The sequence below is a fragment of the Telopea speciosissima genome, chromosome 6, assembly GCF_018873765.1.
Source record: "Telopea speciosissima isolate NSW1024214 ecotype Mountain lineage chromosome 6, Tspe_v1, whole genome shotgun sequence".
Lineage (NCBI taxonomy): Eukaryota > Viridiplantae > Streptophyta > Magnoliopsida > Proteales > Proteaceae > Telopea > Telopea speciosissima.
In genome coordinates this window covers 36958209-36977315 of record NC_057921.1, presented here as the reverse complement: position 1 = coordinate 36977315, position 19107 = coordinate 36958209, and the positions used below count along the sequence as shown (strand labels likewise).

Below are 19107 nucleotides of genomic sequence, written 5' to 3'. Positions count from 1 at the left end.
GATAGGCCAATAGCTCTCAATTTACGGGGTGTGGCAATATGAGTCAAGGGGAGAATAGATTTCTTATTAAGTCTGAAGCTGTATTTGGTATGTATTATTGGAATGTATTCTAGGTTGATTTTGTATTCTCGAATGATAAAAATAATTGTTTTTATCGTTCAAGAATACAAAACCAACTTAAAATAAATACCAAACACACCTGAGTTTTCAAGTTTTGAGTACTTTACTAGGCTCTCAATTAGTACTACTTAATCTCGCTACAAATTATAGTTGCTTTACTTGTATATGTGTGGTATTAAGGAAAACCCCCTGCCCTACCCACCCCAAAAAAGAAAAAAGAGAAAAAATGAATATATCATGCAATATTTCACAAAGAGAAAAGAGGAAACCCCTGATCCTTTTTTCCTTTTTTCTTAGAAATTAATAAGAGAAAAACCATTGATCGTTTGAGATCAATGAAACATAAAAGGGGGTTAAATCACACCTCACAAAGTACAAACCAAACTACCCCAAAAAAAAAAAAAAAAGTCAAACTGTATTTACATTCTCTTCCATGTTCCAATGTTTTGGAGTTGAAAGTAGAGACACTTTTCATGGGAACTTGCACTGTGTATTTTGTTTGTGTTGGTATCAGGTCTGCAATTCGAGGGAAACCTGCATAACTCCTTACTCCTTCTTAAAGACTTTTACTTAAACATCAGAGTTCAGACTTCTTGTAAGAATGAAAATGGTTGGTGAGTCTGATCAGGTACTGAGTAAGTGGAGAAGGAGATGACGAGAACACCATCGTCATCATCAATCATCAAATTCTATTATCATCCCTTTTTGCTACCAAACAAACTTCCCCAACTCCATCCTTGGAATTTCCTTACTTAGGGTTTAATCTAAAGGTTTCTCTTCTCACGAAAAAGATCCCCACTCCTTTCTTGGTAACAACAAACCAAGCCAAATAAACTAACAAACCAAGAAGAAAAAAAAAAAAAAGAAGAAGGAAATAAGAAGTTAAAGAGACCTGTGTTCAAGAATATTGACATTGGTTCTTTGTCTCTTAATACTTCCTGAAGAAGAATCATCACTTGTTGTTCTTTCCATAACAGCTTTCAATGCTTCTTGAATTGAGCTAATGGAGTATTGTTGTTGTTGTTGTTCTTCATTGTTGTTGGAATCATTATCATCTTCCCCTGTAATGAACAAAACGTTCTTTACACGTCCACCAAGTGTAGTAATCTCAGCTTTCAGAGTTCTTAATCGGAGAGCTTTCAATGTTTTGATAAGATCTGGTAAGAGATCAGACCTATCTTCACAACATAAAGAAGCTTTAATCATAAACTTCCCATCTTCATCTGATGCATCAACTGTGAGTTCATCTATCTCAGTTGGCACTGGACTTGCTTCAGCTATCTGTGATGTTTGCCTTTTTAGTTCTTTCACATGTTGGATCACTTCTGCTAGCAATGAAGCCTTATCCGTCTATAAACAAAGGAACCCACAAAAACCCAACCATTAAAACACATTACAAGAAGGGGAGAGAGAGTGAAAGAGAGCGAGAATGAGAGAAAGAGAGAGAGAGTTGTGGGCCTTGTGGTCTTGTGGGGTGGAAACCATAGAAGAAGGGGTGGGTATGGGTTATTTTATTTTTTTTTAATAAGAGTTTTGGAAGTCGTGAAGGAGGATCTGATGGGTATTTTCAGAAGGAATTTAAAGAGTTTAAAGTGCACGCTCTATGTGAGACTGACAAGTATGCTTGTTTGTCTTTCTTTCTTTCTCTCCTTCACCGGCAAGAAATTTCTATGGAAGCTTTTTAGCTGCTATATTGTTCCTCTTTATCATACCAACTCAGCCACTTCTACGCTTGGGTTTTTTTCTTCCTTGGAACTACAAAACTAGAAAAAATGCAAGAAGAAGAAGAAGAGCTAGACTAAGATTGAAATAGTTTCTTTTTCCACCTATCTAAATTCGTATCTCATAAGAAAAATTTACTTACTTTAGTGGTGTTGGGAAGCAAGCTGCGTAATTTGGCAAGATGGTTGTTGATTCTCTCTCTTCTTCTTCTTTCAGCTTCGCTATGGCTTTTAGAAGCTGCAAGTGCCTTTGCGTCCATGATTTCTTGGGCTGTCATCTTACCCAACTCAGCTTGAAACCCGAATTGATGAGAGGAAGTGTGATGGAGAGCAGCAGAGTTATGTGGGTCTGATAAGATTCTGAGATGATCAGAAGATTGAGCTTCATAAGCAAACTGAAGAGCAGAAGCTCTTCTATTGAATAAACCACCTAAGGATGATGAAGATGATGATGGAGGAGGAGGAACAAAGAAGGAATCATGATCTCGGACTGAGTTATTGGTGAAGGAAACCGGGTTGAACGTGTGAACCGGAGGGAGAGACCATGGAATATTGATGGGTGAGACATCAGGGAAGATTAACCCTCCACCTCCACCTCCTCCTCCCTCATACCCATCAGTGTTATTGAATTGGTGGAGCTGATGCTGTTGTTGCTGTCGAAGAAGTAACTGTTCTTGGTAGGTTTGGATGTTGTAAATCTGAGAACACTCACCTCGATCTTCTTCTTTCTTGGCACACATCTCTCTTATCTCTTATCTTTTGGAAACCTCAAAACTAGCTAGCTACCTCTCCCCCAAACACTTGAAGTCAATATTGTTCTTCTTTATCTATCACTGAAAAGAGATTGAAACTTGGTTTACTCTAACTGGGAGAGAAGGGAAAAGAAGAGAAAAAATAGAGGAGGTATGAAGAAAGGAAGAAAGAAAGAAAGAAAGAGGAGGAGAAGAAGAGAGAAAGTAAGACAGACTTTGCTTCAGATGTGATGTTGTGTGGGCTTTGTGGTAGAGTGGGGGGAGAGGAGGGGTCGTAATCCTTTCCCTCTCTCTCTCTTTGTATAGTTGCGTGGTACCCAAAAAGAACAAGAGAGAAAAGCCAAGCTTAGACTTCTCTTTGCCCTCTCTTTCTCTCTCTTTTGTTGTTGGGTTCTTCCAAGTTTGTTGCCACATCTGTTACCCTCTTTTATGCTCTTCCCCTACGCTTTCCTTTTCTTTAGTGTTTCCCCACTTTTTTGGTCCTTTCTTCTGTTCTCTGAATAACGTCTCTCTCTCTCTCTCTCTCTCTCTCAGTCTATAAAATCTATGATGACTAGTAAGTATAATTATGTATGTACACTAGAGTGGGTGTGGGACTGTGGGTAGGGTAGTCTTCCTTTGCTTTAGTCTTACGGCATTCTCTCTCTCTCTCTCTCTCTCTCTTTCTAAATTGTAATAATCCAAACAAGGTCAAGGATAGCTCTTGAGTTGGTCAGCTTAATCAGCTGTGTTGTTGTTGTTGTCACCCTTTTTTTAAGTTCTTAATAATGGGTTATCGTTAGTCTAATGCCATATTAAAAAATTAAAAAAAAAATTGCAGAGAAGATGTTTGTTAATTTGTGATTGGTTTTTAAAGTGAGTAATTTATGTATGAGTAGGATGTAAATGAATAAACCGTTCCATTCGCAGATGTGATAACGGATGGTTATTTTACAGTAACGGATAAAATATCCGATCCGATCCGTTAGAAAAGCTTCGGATGCGGATGCGGATATAGCACTATCTAATCCGATCCGTTACATCCTACGAGTGCCTACTAGCGGCTTGTGCGGTTGGTTGGGGCAGCAGCGGCAGAAGAAACAGCAGCAGCCTCAGGAGGAGATGATCGGCCAAGGGACCAACACAAACACAAACACAAACACAAAGCATAATAAATAAAAAAAAGGGTAAAAAAACAGAGTGAACGCACGACACACCGATTGTCGACCGACCAAAGGCCAAAGGTCCAGCCTCAGCCTCAGCCCCCTGCAGGGCTAATAATGATAAAAGCAGCTTACCAACCCTTCTTACTTCTTCTTTTTTACTACCTCTCCTCGGTCAAGCCCCCACGTTCTTCCACACATTCTTACACACAACACACCCTCGCTATTTCCACGCCACCCCTTTCTGCTTCCCCCAAAACCATGTAATCATTGTGTCTTGGAACGCACTCCTCCTCCTTCCATTCTCCTCTCCTTCTTCCCCTTCTCTCTCTCTCTCTCTCTCTCTCTCTCTCTCCCCGTCCCTGAGTTGAGTTCTCCACATTCCTCGATTTCAGTTACTTAATTTCATGCCTTTTTATTGGTCTTTTTGAACCCTTTATTGAAAATATAAAAAAAAATTCATCTCCACCCATGACCCCATCTTCGTCATGGGTAATATCTTTTCTGAACCCTTTTAATCCTAGATAATTAGTTTTAGAAAAGTAAGAGGAAGGGGGAAAGAATTCTTTCCCATGCCTCTGTTTAAGTTTTAAGGGATCGGTTGCCCTCCATCAAAATCCACAGACCACCACAAACCCATTCACATTTCTGTTGGCTTTTTGATGCACCAAAATGAAAATCTCAACAAGTTACTCATTTCTCACAAACCCTTTAGCTATTTTCTCATTTTTTGTTTAATAGTGTCCATCAATACCTTCATATATATATAACGATTTCTTTTTTCTTGTAGTTCGGTATTTTAGACTGTCAAACTGGAGATATGTATATAAAAAAATTCATCATTGCCTATTTGCTATCGTTTCACCTAAAAGTTCGAAACAGTGGGAAGAATAATGTCTATGTATACATCAATCTCATCCGCACATGTAAGTTAAGATCCCATGGTCCTTGCATGTGCAGCTCACGTAGCATTTTTTTGTGCGGCATTGAAGGAGACAGCCCTAACCAGATTTTTGCAGTCCCAAAAGTTGCACACACGACCTCCTTACTATGATACCATATTAACTAAGGAATCAAGCTTGCTTCTTCATAGAGAGAGCCATTGTTTATATATAATCTGTTAGGAAAGAGAATCTTGACTTCGATTCCTAATAGGAAAACCCTACGGTAATTTTGGTAATTGCCACAACTGTGTGCTACAATTGCACATTGTATATAGCTAGACACGTTGCAAAACTCTGATAGTCATAACATTGCACAACAAAGAAAACCGCGGCTCTCCCTCTTCAGAGAAATCATGCATGCTCTCTCCTTCCCCTCTGTACGAGTTGAGCGTGTGATCAAGGTTTTAGAGAAAACTAAGTCGACCATGGAGGAGCTTACATTAAGGGAACACAAAGTTGTACGTGTATGTTAGACTCATTGCAAAAGGGCTAAGATCGCATGGAGGCTTTGCATTTGTGAAGTTTCAAGTAACTATGAAAACACTAGTTTCATTTATAAAATTGAATGATTTCTCCCATCGATTGCAAAAATTCGTTTCGTTTTCATGGGATCGTATCAAGAATCCTTTCATAATCAGTGAGTGATGCATGTAGATATTCTAGGATTGAAAACCCTAGAGATACATAAGGTAACACAATATGCACTAAGGTTGTACAAGGTAATAGAATAGTAGACAATAGTACACAAGTCTAAAAGCCTCTCTTGTTTCATACTCTTCACCAGTCGATCTTCTTTCTTTTTTTTTTCTTTCAATTAAAGAGCCCTGATTATGTTTTCTAGTTAGTTCTCGTATCTTTTATATGAGGATTTTTTGTTGGAACATTAGTGGGGCTCAGTCCCCCATATCTAGGCATGCCTTGACTTAAAAGGAAATGTTATATCTTGCCAAAGTCTATTCGTGCTTGTAAAACTATTGCTTTTATTTCTAGTATTGGCTCTAGCTAGAGGCTTTAGTGGGGGCATTTAGTGTATGATGGGTACATCGATGTCTGTTAATTCTATACATTTGAGGTGTCACTTTATTTCTGTTTGCATAATGATCCCCACACTAATAGTCTATGGTGTTTGATTTGTATCTATACTCCACCATCTGTTGTTGCTGGGAAGACAGATTTTTAGACTAACTTGGTTGATTATGTTAGATGTTTACAATGCCCTATTTTGATTGTGAGTGATTTTAAAATGTCTTGATCTTAGACAAAAAATTGGGGTGGGGGTGGGGGAGGGGGGGGGGGGTGATACACAATGTTTTACCTACCTAATCCCTGCTTGACACGTGGAATGATTTGGATTACAAGTAACCGGCCCACGGCCAGAAAAGAGGAGACCACAAATGAAATGGTTATACAGGTCTAGACACATCAGCAAGGTCAGTTGAGAACTTCCAAATAGGTGGAGGCTGATAACCGTAATTCACGTGCAAGAAGATCAAGGATCCCGAGATCTGAGAGGAGAATCCTCCTTTTTTTGAGGGGTTTCCTAATCCGAGCATGGGGGGACCACTTAACCAGAAAGGAAAGCCCTCTGGCGGATCCAAGGAGGATCAGAGACAAGGAATTGGGAAGAAACCTGTAAAAATAAGGGTCCTTGCACCCATGTAAATTCATTCTTTGATCAATTGAGAAATCAAGAAACACTAAAGATTAGTCTTCGTTCTCCGTAATCTTTTCTAGTCCAGACTAACTTGAAAGTTGCAGCGTTTGAGGATCTTTCCTCAAACAACATTCTTTGTGCAACAGGAGGGAATGATCTTAGAGTCTCTGGTTCAGCATGTCAAGGAGCTTTTAATTTCATTAACAATTTGTATTGGTCGATCTACCCTCATGTGGACTTAAGTTTACATGGAGAAATAGGCAATTTTTTAATAATTAGGATTCAACTAGTTTGGTGTTATATGATCAGTTATTTATTATCTTTTGTATCCTATTCTATTAAGATGGATGGAAGTAATTTTTGTTTTTTTGAGCCTTCTTGGAGGATACGTCAAGGGTGTCCACTTAATCTTTTCCCTTTTTCTTTTTTTGTATAATAGTGGAAGTATTGTCTTGTATCCTAAAAGTGTATGGAAATATGGATTTGTTTAAGGGCATTAAGATAGGTAGGAACTATCCTGAGGTGTCTCATTTACTTTTTGCAGATGATATTTTTATTTTCTATAGGGCTAATCAACATGATATTTCAATTTGAGTGCTATTTTGAATCTTTTTCAAGATTAGTCTGGTCAATAAATAAATTTAAAAAGAGTGGTGAAATTATAGTCCACGAGTAGGGAAAGAATTAAAATTTTTATTTGTACATGCAGTCCAGAGATCAGTCCTATTGATGATTCTACCACATATCTTGGAACACTTGTATATTTTACTAGAAATAAGCCTAACATGTGGCCAAGTCTCTTTCTAAGAGTATAACGGAAATTAGGAAGTTAGAACATCCTTTTATTATCATAGCTAGGTAGGCAGATCTGTATTGACTAAATCTATACCTATTTATTGGATGACTTGTTTTGAGATTCCTCCAAAGGCTTTTGCTAAATTGAACTCTATCAACTCAAATTTTTGGAAAAGTGGGGTGTCAAAGTCTAAATGGAGTTCTATTGGATGGAAAGAGTTGTGTAAACAAAAATTAAGGGGGGGGGGTGTTTGGAAAATAATCCTCTCCAATTCCTAAAAATGTGTAGTGAGGCAGTGCTAGGTGGAGATGTCGACACCTGACAGCTCAGACATCCAATGGTGGATGTCAATGAGCTCGGACCATTGGATGTCCGAGCTGCTAGGTGTCGACATCTCCACCTAGCACTGTCGCACTGCACACTTGTAGGAATTGAGAGGATTAAAATCCGGGGGGGGGGGGGTGATGGTTTAGGCTATTAGAGGCTCATACTAAAGCTCAGTTGTTGAAACTTGCATGGAGTATTCTTACTAATTGAGGCAGCCTTTGGGTTCGAATCTTGAAAGGAAAATATTTCCCACAAAATCGCCTAATTCATTCATCAACCTTTTTTAAACATGGTTAGAAATTTAGATTAGCATTGTAAGGATCCTTGCCCTATTTCAAAAGCTAGTATGTTACGGAAAGCAAAAATAACGTTAATAATATTTCTATTTGACATGATACATGGATTCCCGGCTCTGTTAATACTTTTAGTCCCTTCCACACTTACAGTTAATCCACAATATACATATGTTAATGAGTTTATTTATAATAGAGAGTGATATGTAAGTTTGGTGTTTTCGCTATTTCCTATGGATGTTGCAAATGCTATTGTACAAATTCCTTTAAGTTCTGGCTCTTTAATTTGAGGATTTTTATTTTTCCCTTTTAGTAAAACTGGGGCTTTAATACTAAAATTGGAGTTAGATAGTTGCTTTAGAATTGGCATAATAGTAGGGTGAGAAATCCTAATAGGATGTTTTTGAAATTATATTTGGCATCTAAAAATACTATTTAAGTTTTGAATGCATTTTTGGAAAGTTTTGGCAGGAGCTATGGATGTCAAAAGTAAGTTATCTAACTTTAAGCCTACTAATCCTTACTGTTGTTATTGTAAAATGGAAATAGAAACGGATTGGCATTTGTTTCTATCTTGCGATTTTTCAAAAAGGATCTTGGTTGCTGAACCATTAATAGGCCCAAGTCAGAACTATTCATGACTCCCTTTGTATATGATCTCATTAAGTTGGTGGTTTTGAATCCCAATTTGTCAAATTAAGTCTGATAAACATTGTCTAAACTTTGTTCTTGCTATCTTATTACCTATGGCTTTGCTGTAATAACATTTTTTGTTTCGTCAGCAAACCCCCAATTCTATTATGATGGTTCGAACCATTAATAAATGAGTCTATGATCTAAATCTTGTATCTCAATGTCACCTCCAAACTTTATTTGGTGCTCAGTTTACTAATGGATGGAGCATTAATTGATGCTTATCATAGGTTATTAGAAGGTGTTTCATACCTTATTTGTGATGGGAGTTATGAGGCGTTGACTAGAGCAACGAGATGGTCGACACAACTTATATGAATAATAGTTTTGTAGAGAATTCTCGAGAATCAAAGGTACGAAGAATATACCAGAGACTGCAAGGAGCAAAAGAATAGAAATGGACGGATGTAGTAGTTTGGACAGATTGTCAAGATTTGATAATGCAGGAAAATGTGAAGGTTTAGTTTTGAAACTTTTTAATTTATTATATGATGCGTACCAAATATGTTTTTTGGTTTTATGATTGTTTTTGTTTAATAGACCGAATATAGGTTATTTTTATTGGCCAAATAAATTATTATTTTTTTCGTTTATGATTGTTTATGTTTAATATCTTTAAAGGATGGTGGAAAAAGAATGTTCTAATGAAGCTTAGGAAGAATAAAACCCACTAATCAAATGGCTTAATATAATGGGACCAAGCTATCTCTGGTCTGACCTAGAAAATCTTATACCTAGGTGGGGGCACATTGAGTGTATATTTTGTGTTCTGATCTACTGCAGGAGAGAGTCTTCAGACTCAAAGAGAATTGGGATGTGACACACCCATTATTCACAACCCCACACAACCATTTTCTTGTTTTAGGATCACTAATTACTGCCTTTAACATTAAACCCTTGAAACATGAATTTATCCCATCAGTGTATGCAAACAGTTATTCAGTTGTCTCCTCTTCTGCTTCTCTTTACCCTATTGTGCCAGTCAATATGCCTCTCTCTCTCTCTTAAAGAGGTTTTCAGACAAAGGGTTCTGACCTTTTTGGTGGTACAAGCATGGCTACTTTGGTCCCCATTCTTTTATGTTTCCTCCTTTTATCATACTAATATACTAATTCAAAGACTTGATGATGGCACCACCACCACTACCAACAAGAGGGCTTAAGAGTGAGGTTTTAATGACATAAGCTCTAAGTTATCATGACGTATGTGCACCAAGCAACTATATATATATCTCCTTGCTTATGGTCCATGGAGTAATCTCCCCTGCACTATCCTCCTGTACGGCTCACATTCCAACTTGGTTTTTTTTTATTATTATTATATTTCTGGTCTAACTGTCTAAGTACCATAACTGTATATTTTAAGTTAAAACTGAGAGAGCTTCTTTGCATTGTTAAAATGGTTCAAGCACAAGTGGATTAATTAACAAAATGAGATTTATTCTCTCAACCCATTCAAAAGATTATAGTGGGACATGTACATAAGATCCATCCATGAATATGCCAACAATATTGAAGACTGTTGGGCCAATGGGCCACAACACCAAAAGCAGATCAGATCAACCTAATTAATTACTCCCTCAACAAAACCTTTTTGTGGGCCATTTCACTATGACTTTAGTCACTATTTCTTTTTTTAGGATTATATGGGTATTTCGATTAATTATCTCTATAGGGTTTCACTATAAATTTTTAACAAATGTATTTTTTTCTTTCTGTAATCGATCCAAGAGGTGTGAGGACGAGCGGATATAACCCTATTCTCCATTGATAATGAAGCATATCTCATCCACCGTTAATGTAGGCAATCTTGTCAAAACACGTAAATCTTTGCTTTGTGTGATTGTTGTTTGTGATTTCCATTCGTTTCTCTTATCGTTTTAAGTTCTCGTTTCTCTACATCAAACATGTAAAATTCTTAACATGTGATATCAAGTGAATGGCTACATGACCATTAACATATTTATAGGTGATTACGAAGACCCTATAGAACTATGTGCTCCATTGCAATCTAGTGATCGTGGGTTCCAATCGAAAAACAGCCTTGCATACATTCTGACCCTCCCCAGATCCTCCAGTAACAGGAATCTCTTGCTCTTTTTAGGCTTCTAACGTTTGAATTTTATTTTATTTTAATTTTTTTGTTGTGGGTGGGGGGGGGGGGGGGGTTGGGGGTGGGGTTGGTGGTACAGTTCTACCTTTATTGCTTAAACTAGAATTCTAGCCTTCTCCATTAACTATACATGGTTTCTTTGCCCAATTGCAAGTCATTTCTTTCCATCCTCATTCCTTTTCTTACACCTTTTGCCAAGTCATAAAGCAAAAAAAGATTGCCTTCCTTTTTCTTAAAATATCATATCATTCATGTTTAGCTATTTTTAGAAGATCATCATTCATAAGCACCTTTGGCGTATGCCCGTGTTATACCTCAAGAAATTTCTTTCTTTTCCTTCCACTATTCATTATGGGTTTCTTCAAATCATGTGTAATTACCTTGGATTCTCAACATGATGATACTCCCTCAATTGCAATGTCCATTCTCTATATAAAGTTGGGGTTAGATATATATTAATGGCTTTAAGGTTCTGTTAAGAATTCTAATTCTTCTATCTAACTCTGTTTTTTTATGTTATTTTGGTAAGGACTCTATTTTTCTTTGGATATGATAAACAAGTAGGTACGTAAGTTTTTATTTTAGGATCAAGTTTTCCTTAAGCCACGGTGAAGGGGAATCCCTTGATCGACTGCGGCTGTTGGATGGGTGGGAACGGAAGGTACCACACAACTTGGGGGTATATTTTACCATTAATAGGGGGATGTTTTATGACCGTAGGATGGTGGCTGAACCCTTCACGTGGTGTAGAAAAACTTTCTACTTTATTTTAAATGTGGAAAGTGATCGATGCCTGGTCGTGTAGCGTCTGCACCAATGTGGGGGCACATGATAGCACACATAGGGGCATCATCATAGATGCAATTTTTATTTCATGAGGGCCAAGGCAATACTTTCACATGCTTCTGTGTCCAGACCTAGGAGCTATGAGACCAAGTAGCCTTTTGTCCCTTTTTTTAATTAACTACAAAAGTTCATACTATTTAATCAATGGGCATGAGATCACTACTTGGTCGGATGGTCTCTACACAAGGGTATGAGCTAATGGGGGAGCACACTTGGGTATCCATCAGGGGGTAGGGGGTGCCACCAAGCAGGGATCTTTTTCCCTTAATAAAATTAGTAATTTTTAAGGCTTCCTTGATTTAAAAACCAATATTCACAAAAGTATGTATACCATAGTTGGAAAACTGGTTTTGATTGGGTCAAGTCACTCGAATCAAGTCAAAATTTTGGAAAACCTAGTCAAGAGTTGTGAAGACTGGATCAAGGTAAAAAATAATGAGAATCAATCATAAATCGTCTGAGTCCTATAAGATTCAGTATTTTTACTTGAGTCATGATAGACTTGGCGAGTTTAGTCATTTAAAAAAAAAAAAAAAACATTAAATCGATTCACTTAAAAACTGAGTTGAGTAAAATAGTAAATATGTATTCTAAAACAGTAAGTGCATTAATATGTGATTACTTGATTTTTTTTTGTATTTTTCTGATTTTTATTAATCTATTGTATTTACAAATATAAAAAAAGTGACTCACCCTGATCGGGTTTGACAAGGCCGAGTCCCTAGATATTTCTGAAAGACGAGTCGATTCAAAAAACCTGATTTTCCAACTATACTTTGAACTCAAAATGTTATTACAAAAAAGAGAATTATGAGAACCTTTTCCCCATAAAAAGTGGTTTTTTTTTGTTTGATATTTCATAAATTATTATTCATGTTTTATAAATTCATATACTTGTGAATTTTTTGTAAAGGGAAAAGAATGCTAGCTAGTCGTGTGGCTCTTGAGCCTAGCCCCCCCCGCATCTCAAACCTAGTCAATATTATTTGATTGTGGTTTGACGGAATAAACAATTGTTTCGAAGAGGAGCCTATGTTAAGGCCGAAGGAATTATGTAAGTGTAAAATTGGATTATTCGTAATTTTATTATTATTTATTATGTTTAATGTTATAATAATTTCTAATTGTTAGTTGGCATTCATGGATTGATAATATATTTTTTTTATAATTTTTATTCTATTTATATGGATGTTTATTGTGATGTATATCTGAGTAAAGTTCTACATTTTGAGTGTGGTTTAATTTGAAGGACATGGGTTCATATTGATGTTCGGGTTTAACCATGGGTTGGTTGGCCATGATCTTTTGAGTGGTTCAATTTAAGTGAGGGTAGATTGTTTTGTGGTTTGAGCATCTATTTGAGGGTGTTATTGGAAATGAAAAAAGTTGGTCAGCTTGCATGAAATTCTATAGATTGTTTGGTGTGTGGAATAAGCATTTTTGGATGGGTATTTTGGGAACTCCAAGTGAGGTCTTAGAATACCACTGATTTATGGTTCGATATGTACAGTAAGAGTTAACTCTTCGATATGTACAGTAAGAGTTAACTCTATGTTTCTTGGTTTTTATGGCAGCGATGGTGTGGGCTCCAATCTTTCCTGGAGTTGATTGAATGGAAAATTTGTTATTGTTTCCATGAAACAACAACAACAACTATAATCTTATCCCAACTAAATGGGGTCGGCTACATGGATCCGAAGAGGAAATGACAATAGTAAAAATAATAGAAATAGAAAGGAGTAACAAAAAGTAATAAAAATAACAAGGAGTAAAAAGAATTAAAAAAGATGAAATAAAATTACTAGGGCAAAAGTCTAAGCAGTAATCAAAGCAGCATCCTCATTGTTACCGTGAAGCAAATCCAATTGTTGATTTCTTGGCTAAATCAGCCGCTTCTCTGCAAATCTCCCGCTTCTCTGCAAATCTCGTAGGTGATGGTGCCGTTCCCGCCTTTGATTCAAGATGATATTTTATTGGATGTACAATGTAGGCTGAGATTTCGTTTGGTCTCTCCTTGATTGTTATTGTTTTGGCTTTGGCAATTGATTTTTCTTGTTGATGGCAATGCCGAAAGTGGAGAAATCTTTTTACATGTTCTGGAGCTTGTTTTAGGTCCTTTGTTTTTGTCTCTTGTAATTTTTTTTTTCTTCTCTTAATATACATGATCTTTTAGCAAAAACAAAAAATATCGAGTTAGTTCTATATTGTTTTTCACTTTGTCTTAAGCGTAGTGCTGAGATTTGGTTGAGAAACCTAGAGAGGATTAGAGAGCTGAAGTGGATAAATATTGTTGTTGTATAGGAAATTTGAGAGGAAGATTTTTGTATTGTGAAGCTTTGTATGATGATCAAAGTGCCTAGTGTGAGCTGGGATTTTTATTTATCCTCAAGCAAGGGTTGTTTCTGAGAAAAACTTAGGGTTAGTGTTACTTCCATATGCAATTAGAGAGATTAAACACACATGCAACTAGAGAGATTAAACACAAGTTTTAGAATCATGATTAAAGAGGGAAAACTGACGGTAAGAAATCAATGGTTTTGAATTGGTTCTTCTTTGAGTTGTTGGATTTGAAATTGAGGATAGAATAATGAAGTAAAGTAGTTTCTTAAATTAGATATCATCCTGCATGAGAGTTTGATTTCATCTTCAAGATGAATTTGGAAAATCTTTTAGCTGCAACCCAGTTTTTGAGAGTAATAGGAGAGAATCAAGGTAATTAGCAGCTTTGAATATTGCTGATATTGTAAAGCTTGTAGCATGGTTGAGTTGATTATTCACTGGGATTTTTAGCTCATGCTTTATTATTTTCTCGTGTTATAGATGATGGAAGAAATTAGAAGGGCAAGGGTAATGCCATGACAGAGGAAGCGTGGAGGATAACACTCCTTTACTTTTATATTGATGACGGACATGTTTATTTATATTTAATGATGAATGTCAAGTACCGATGTTGAAGGATTTAATTTAAATGGAGAGTCTGTAGCAAAAAGAATGTTACAGATCAGTCCCTTTTTGCTAAACGATGTAAATGTTGAGGGCTAATCCTGGTATAGCCTCTTATAGGACTTTTATCGGTTCCATTTTCAAGGCAGGTCCATTTCCTCAAGTTTCTCTAATAGTAGTGGGTGGAAATGACTACTCTACCTCTATCCGAACACACTGTCCGAGTGAGGTCCACCCCCTTCTATTAGAGGAACTTCAGGAAATGGAGTAAATAGGAAATGAAGCAGATAAAAATACATATATTGTTTAGAGCCATCAAGTCCATCCTGTTGTTTCTGTTTTTGAATATCCTTGTCTTCCGTGATGGATTGTAATGAATATTTTAGTTAGTTTTACCTTGTGCAGTCCTAGCTAGGTCTGACTTGTGGGCCTGGTCTGACCTGTAGCATTTGGGGTCGTGACAATTGTCCCCATGCAAAAATGAAAATTCCATTCAGGCCGATGCTTGCGTGTGCAGTCCCATTGGCCAGCACGTGCATACAGATTTAGAGGCCCAGACAATGTTCTCTTTCCCTTTTTTGTAATCAATAGAAGTATTCTCAAGTACAAGCCAGACCTAGTCTACACAACTCTTGACCAGATTTTTCAAAATTTTGACTTGATTCGAACAACTCGATCCAATCAAAACCCACTTCTCCAACTATGGTTCAAAGTTAATTTAAACTGAGTATTAATGTGTGAACTTTTTAATGGCATATCAATCAATTCACAGTAATAAAGATTTAGTGGAAAACTAAATTCTAAGCCCATTAGACCAAACTATGGATAAAGCTAGGTACTTCATGATTGGTTCTGTGGTGAAGATGGTTTCCAACCATGTCTGGTGCAAACCGCAAAAGGCCTGGTGGTTAGAAATCATGTTGGATATGTAATTCTCAGTCAACAATAAATCATGTTGCGCATATCTATATGTGATTCTTATTACCCTTTCCCTGCTTATGTGTTTACTTTGTTTGTCTATGTGTGTCTCTGTGTGATAGCTAAGTAGGGAACATGGAAAAAGCTAGATGTGGTTGATTAATTGTTAGAGATTAAGATAATCTCTCATGATCTTGTTTTTTTTGTTTTTAGTGGTAAACTCTCATAATCATTTGTTTGGTAAACTTAAACCAGCTAGCTCCAACTAGATAATTTCAATCTCATGAATAGTAAAGAGATATCAATCACAATTAGGGTGGGAAAATGGTGATGTGACACTTCAAAATCCTATTCCAATTTTGTTTGGTTAATTTTGGGATGGTGAACTTCCAAAAGCTTAAGGGATATCATTAAGTGTTTTGTCTACTGTTGTGACACTTCAAAATCACACCATTTTGCTATCCAAAGTCCTATCATTTTGGTAGGACTTTAGTTAAAGTTCATGGAAAAAGTAACTTTACCTCAACTTCAGTCTTTACTTCTACATTTCCATCCCCAACAAAACCCCACTTACATGGGATTGTTATCCTCTCCAATTTCTAAAGTGTGGCAGTGCGACAGTGCTAGGTGGAGATGTTGACACCTGACAGCTGCTGCTCGTTGATATGGACTGTTGGATGTAGCAACTGCTAGGTATCAACATCTCCACCTAGCACTACCGCACTGCCACACTTTAAGGAATTGGAGAGGATAATTTTCCACCAACATGTGGGTCTCATCTTTCTAACAATCCCACCCCACCTTCCCCTCTAAACAATCGAGGCCTAAGGATACGAATAATTATCACCTCCAATTCACGGGCACCTCCTATTCCTCTAATAGGGGGGAGTGGACTCCACCTTGGGCAGTGTTTTCGGGCAGGGGGTAGGGTGGTCATTTCTGCCCTGTGTGAGGAATTGGAGGAGACAACGAATTGGAGGGAATAACGATTCCTAAAGATACACACAAATTATATTTTGTTATTTAATCTAGTAGGAAAATATATCTTTTTTTTGGGTAAACAAGTCTTTATTAGAGGATAAGACATGCAAAACTCATGGCGGCAATGAGAAACACAACTCACGCAACCATGGAGTGGAAATGGGCCATTCAGTTGTGCATGTTAACGCCAAAGCCCTCCGAGCCAGGGAGTCAGCCACACTGTTAATCTCCCTTCGAATAGAAAAGAAACAAGAAGATACAAAAGAGGAAGATACGTTAACAATATCATCCACAACCGCACGAATGTGCAGAGGCGAAGTCCCACCACCACCCTTGATATATGAAATCAGACTTGCATTGTCAGATTCGATCATAACCCACACAAACCCAACCTTGATCATCTCCATCATCGCAAAACGAACTGCAATAGCCTCACCCACTAAAATATCTGAAAAGGGAGATGGGTTAGAAGCAGCAAGCATAGGCTGACCATTGTGATCCCTACAAAAAAACCCAATGCCTGACTTGGCTGAATCCACTGCATAACTAGCATCACAATTGCACTTCACATAATCCACTGTAGGTGCAACCCATTGAAGAGGCCTATCAACCAAAGTTGGAGAACAAGAATCAACATTGGATGTATTAGCATCATACTCACGGAAGGCCTTAACCGCTGCTGCAATTACTTCTGTAGGCTGCCATACTTTATGTCCAAAAACCAAATCGTTCCTTGACAACCAAATGTGCCAACAGATGAAGCTACATAAAGTGATTAATGGTCTGGACTGACTGGACTCCTTCTTCCCCAGCCTGGAGAATAGTTTCCAGGATGCAATCCAATCTGAAAATCGCTGATCATCTGGCAATAAAGAGATAGAGCCTAGTGGGCTCCCAAACCATACCGCCCTTGCATATGTGCAAACCAAGATAATGTGTGAAGCTGTTTCACGTTCCCCACACCGAACACAAAGTGGATCAGCATGGACATTACGCCGTGTTAAAGCATCACCAGTCGCAAGCCCAGAGACACAAGCACGCCACAAAAACTGTTGAAGCTTGGGTAATGTCTTACAATTCCAGATTGACTTCCAAACAGCCCGCAGTGGGTATAGAACTCCAATCATGTAATCTGGATGATGTCGCCAAAGACATACGGCGAGCATGTTCCTTATTAAATAGGAGATGGTAGGCACTACGAACCAAAAAAGTTCCATTCTTACTGCCCATCCACACCAAACGGTCAGGCCGATCACAAATTGATAGATTAATCTTCATTATCTCCCTGATATCAACAGCATTAAAATAACAAGAAAGTAAATCATTGCGCCAAGCATGAGATACAGGGTCAATAAGATCTGAAACCTTCCTTAAACATGGGATGTTCGGATTAGGTGTGGTGACCCTATAATTAGTGTATGTAGCAATCCATGCATTAGACCAAATATCAACACAGTCACCATTTCCAACACTCCAACATAAACCATCCTTCAAGACCCCCTTCCCCTCCATAAGACTCCTCCAACCCCAACTAGGTCGCTGCCCACATGATGCCTCCAAGAAATCAGCATTAGGGAAGTAAATAGCTTTTAAAAAATGGAACAGTAAGCTATTGGGATCTTACCACAATCGCCATGCTGCCTTAGAAAGTAAAGCACTATTATGAAGAGCTGGAAAATATTAAAAATATAGAATTGGGCATATGATCAGCGTCCATAAAAAACGATTCAAATTGAATTAGTCCAGAGGAATCGGTCAAAAACTTTAGAAAATGAAATCAAAGAAAAAGAAACAAAGATTTTCAAGATCAAGGTCTTGTGGATTTAGCTACAAGAGGTTTGTTTCATTTATTTTCTATTATTTTATTGTATAAAAGAAGGAAAAATCTCTAGTAAGAATATTTAAGAGCATTCATGACTGATTCCAAAATAAACATTGGGAATCAGGTATAATTAGAATCGGGATCGATTGATTCTGCTTTGAATCATCCAATTCCACCGGTTTCAATCCGATTCTTTAAACTATCCTAGTAGTTGTATGATCCTCATAAGTCATTCATGTAGGATCCTCGTAAGGGAAATAAAAGGAAAGAAAGCAAAATCAAATCATAACTAAAATTTTGAAATCAAAACTTTTGTAACCTTACTCTAAAACATTCCAACTTTGGTTATTACATTTGACTATATTTTACAATCAAATTCCTAGATTTTTAAGAAGAAAATTAAAGATTCCATTTGGGGAGGATTAAAAAGTTATTTAGAAAGAGTTTAAGGTGGTTACAAAATCATGATTACAAAAAAGAAAAAAAAAATTAAAGAGGGCTCAACACACTGTCAATGTATATTGGCACGTCGCACACCAAGTCATTGGGTGCATAATAGGATTGCATTATGGTTTCTACCCACATGATCAAGGAGGAGCAGGGTTTTAGTAATCGGTATTTGGATTGGTATCGGTATTGATCTTGGCTGATATCGATACTATACCGATCCGGATTTGTCCGTATCGATTCATATCGGATGGTTTTACCCTTAAATTTTAATAAAAATCAATTTTATTTACACTTTTACCCTTGATAAGTACCATGGATTGGTATCTTATCGGTCAAGAATCGATATCAATCTTTGCTGATACCGATACAAATCGACCGATACAGCCGATCCGATACCGATTTCTTAAAACCATGGGGAGGAGAGACTCTCTCATTGAAAAGATAATGTGTTGAGAGTGTGAGAGAGCATACACTACCTGCTATTTTGCTTGTTGAAGCATACAACTAAGGCAATGTAGTAGTCACTTTCAAACTTTCATTTCAACTTTGGAAATTCTTTCACCTCTAAAGATAACAACAGTCCATGTAAGAGG

The 19107-nt window shown here is 37.3% G+C and overlaps 2 protein-coding genes across 3 annotated transcripts; both read right to left on the bottom strand.

The window, feature by feature from the left end:
* Nucleotides 1-980: 980 nt before the first annotated feature.
* On the bottom strand, nucleotides 981-7226 carry LOC122663807 (transcription factor bHLH30-like). Of its 2 annotated transcripts, XM_043859455.1 has the most exons (4): nucleotides 7212-7226; nucleotides 7170-7172; nucleotides 1985-2592; nucleotides 981-1470 (listed from the first exon to the last, which is right to left on the bottom strand). In XM_043859455.1, the coding sequence occupies exons 3-4, from the start codon at nucleotides 2579-2581 to the stop codon at nucleotides 1003-1005; spliced, it is 1065 nt and encodes a 354-aa protein (XP_043715390.1). In that variant the 5' UTR covers nucleotides 2582-2592; nucleotides 7170-7172; nucleotides 7212-7226; the 3' UTR covers nucleotides 981-1002. The 2 variants fall into 2 exon arrangements, with proteins under 2 accessions (XP_043715390.1, XP_043715389.1); XM_043859454.1 differs by lacking the exons at nucleotides 7170-7172; nucleotides 7212-7226 and having other exon boundaries at nucleotides 1985-2615.
* A 9129-nt stretch (nucleotides 7227-16355) lies between these two features.
* Nucleotides 16356-17408, bottom strand: LOC122665697. Its single transcript, XM_043861848.1, has one exon. The coding sequence runs from the start codon at nucleotides 17406-17408 to the stop codon at nucleotides 16356-16358; it is 1053 nt and encodes a 350-aa protein (XP_043717783.1).
* Nucleotides 17409-19107: the final 1699 nt, after the last annotated feature.

Coding starts and splice junctions, on each gene's coding strand:
- LOC122663807 (XM_043859455.1), bottom strand. CDS start 2,581: ATGTGTGCCAAGAAAGAAGAAGATCGAGGTGAGTGTTCTCAGATTTAC. Junction 1,471..1,984: donor TGCTTCCCAACACCACTAAA/GTAAGTAAATTT, acceptor CTTTGTTTATAG/ACGGATAAGGCTTCATTGCT.
- LOC122665697 (XM_043861848.1), bottom strand. CDS start 17,408: ATGCTCGCCGTATGTCTTTGGCGACATCATCCAGATTACATGATTGGA.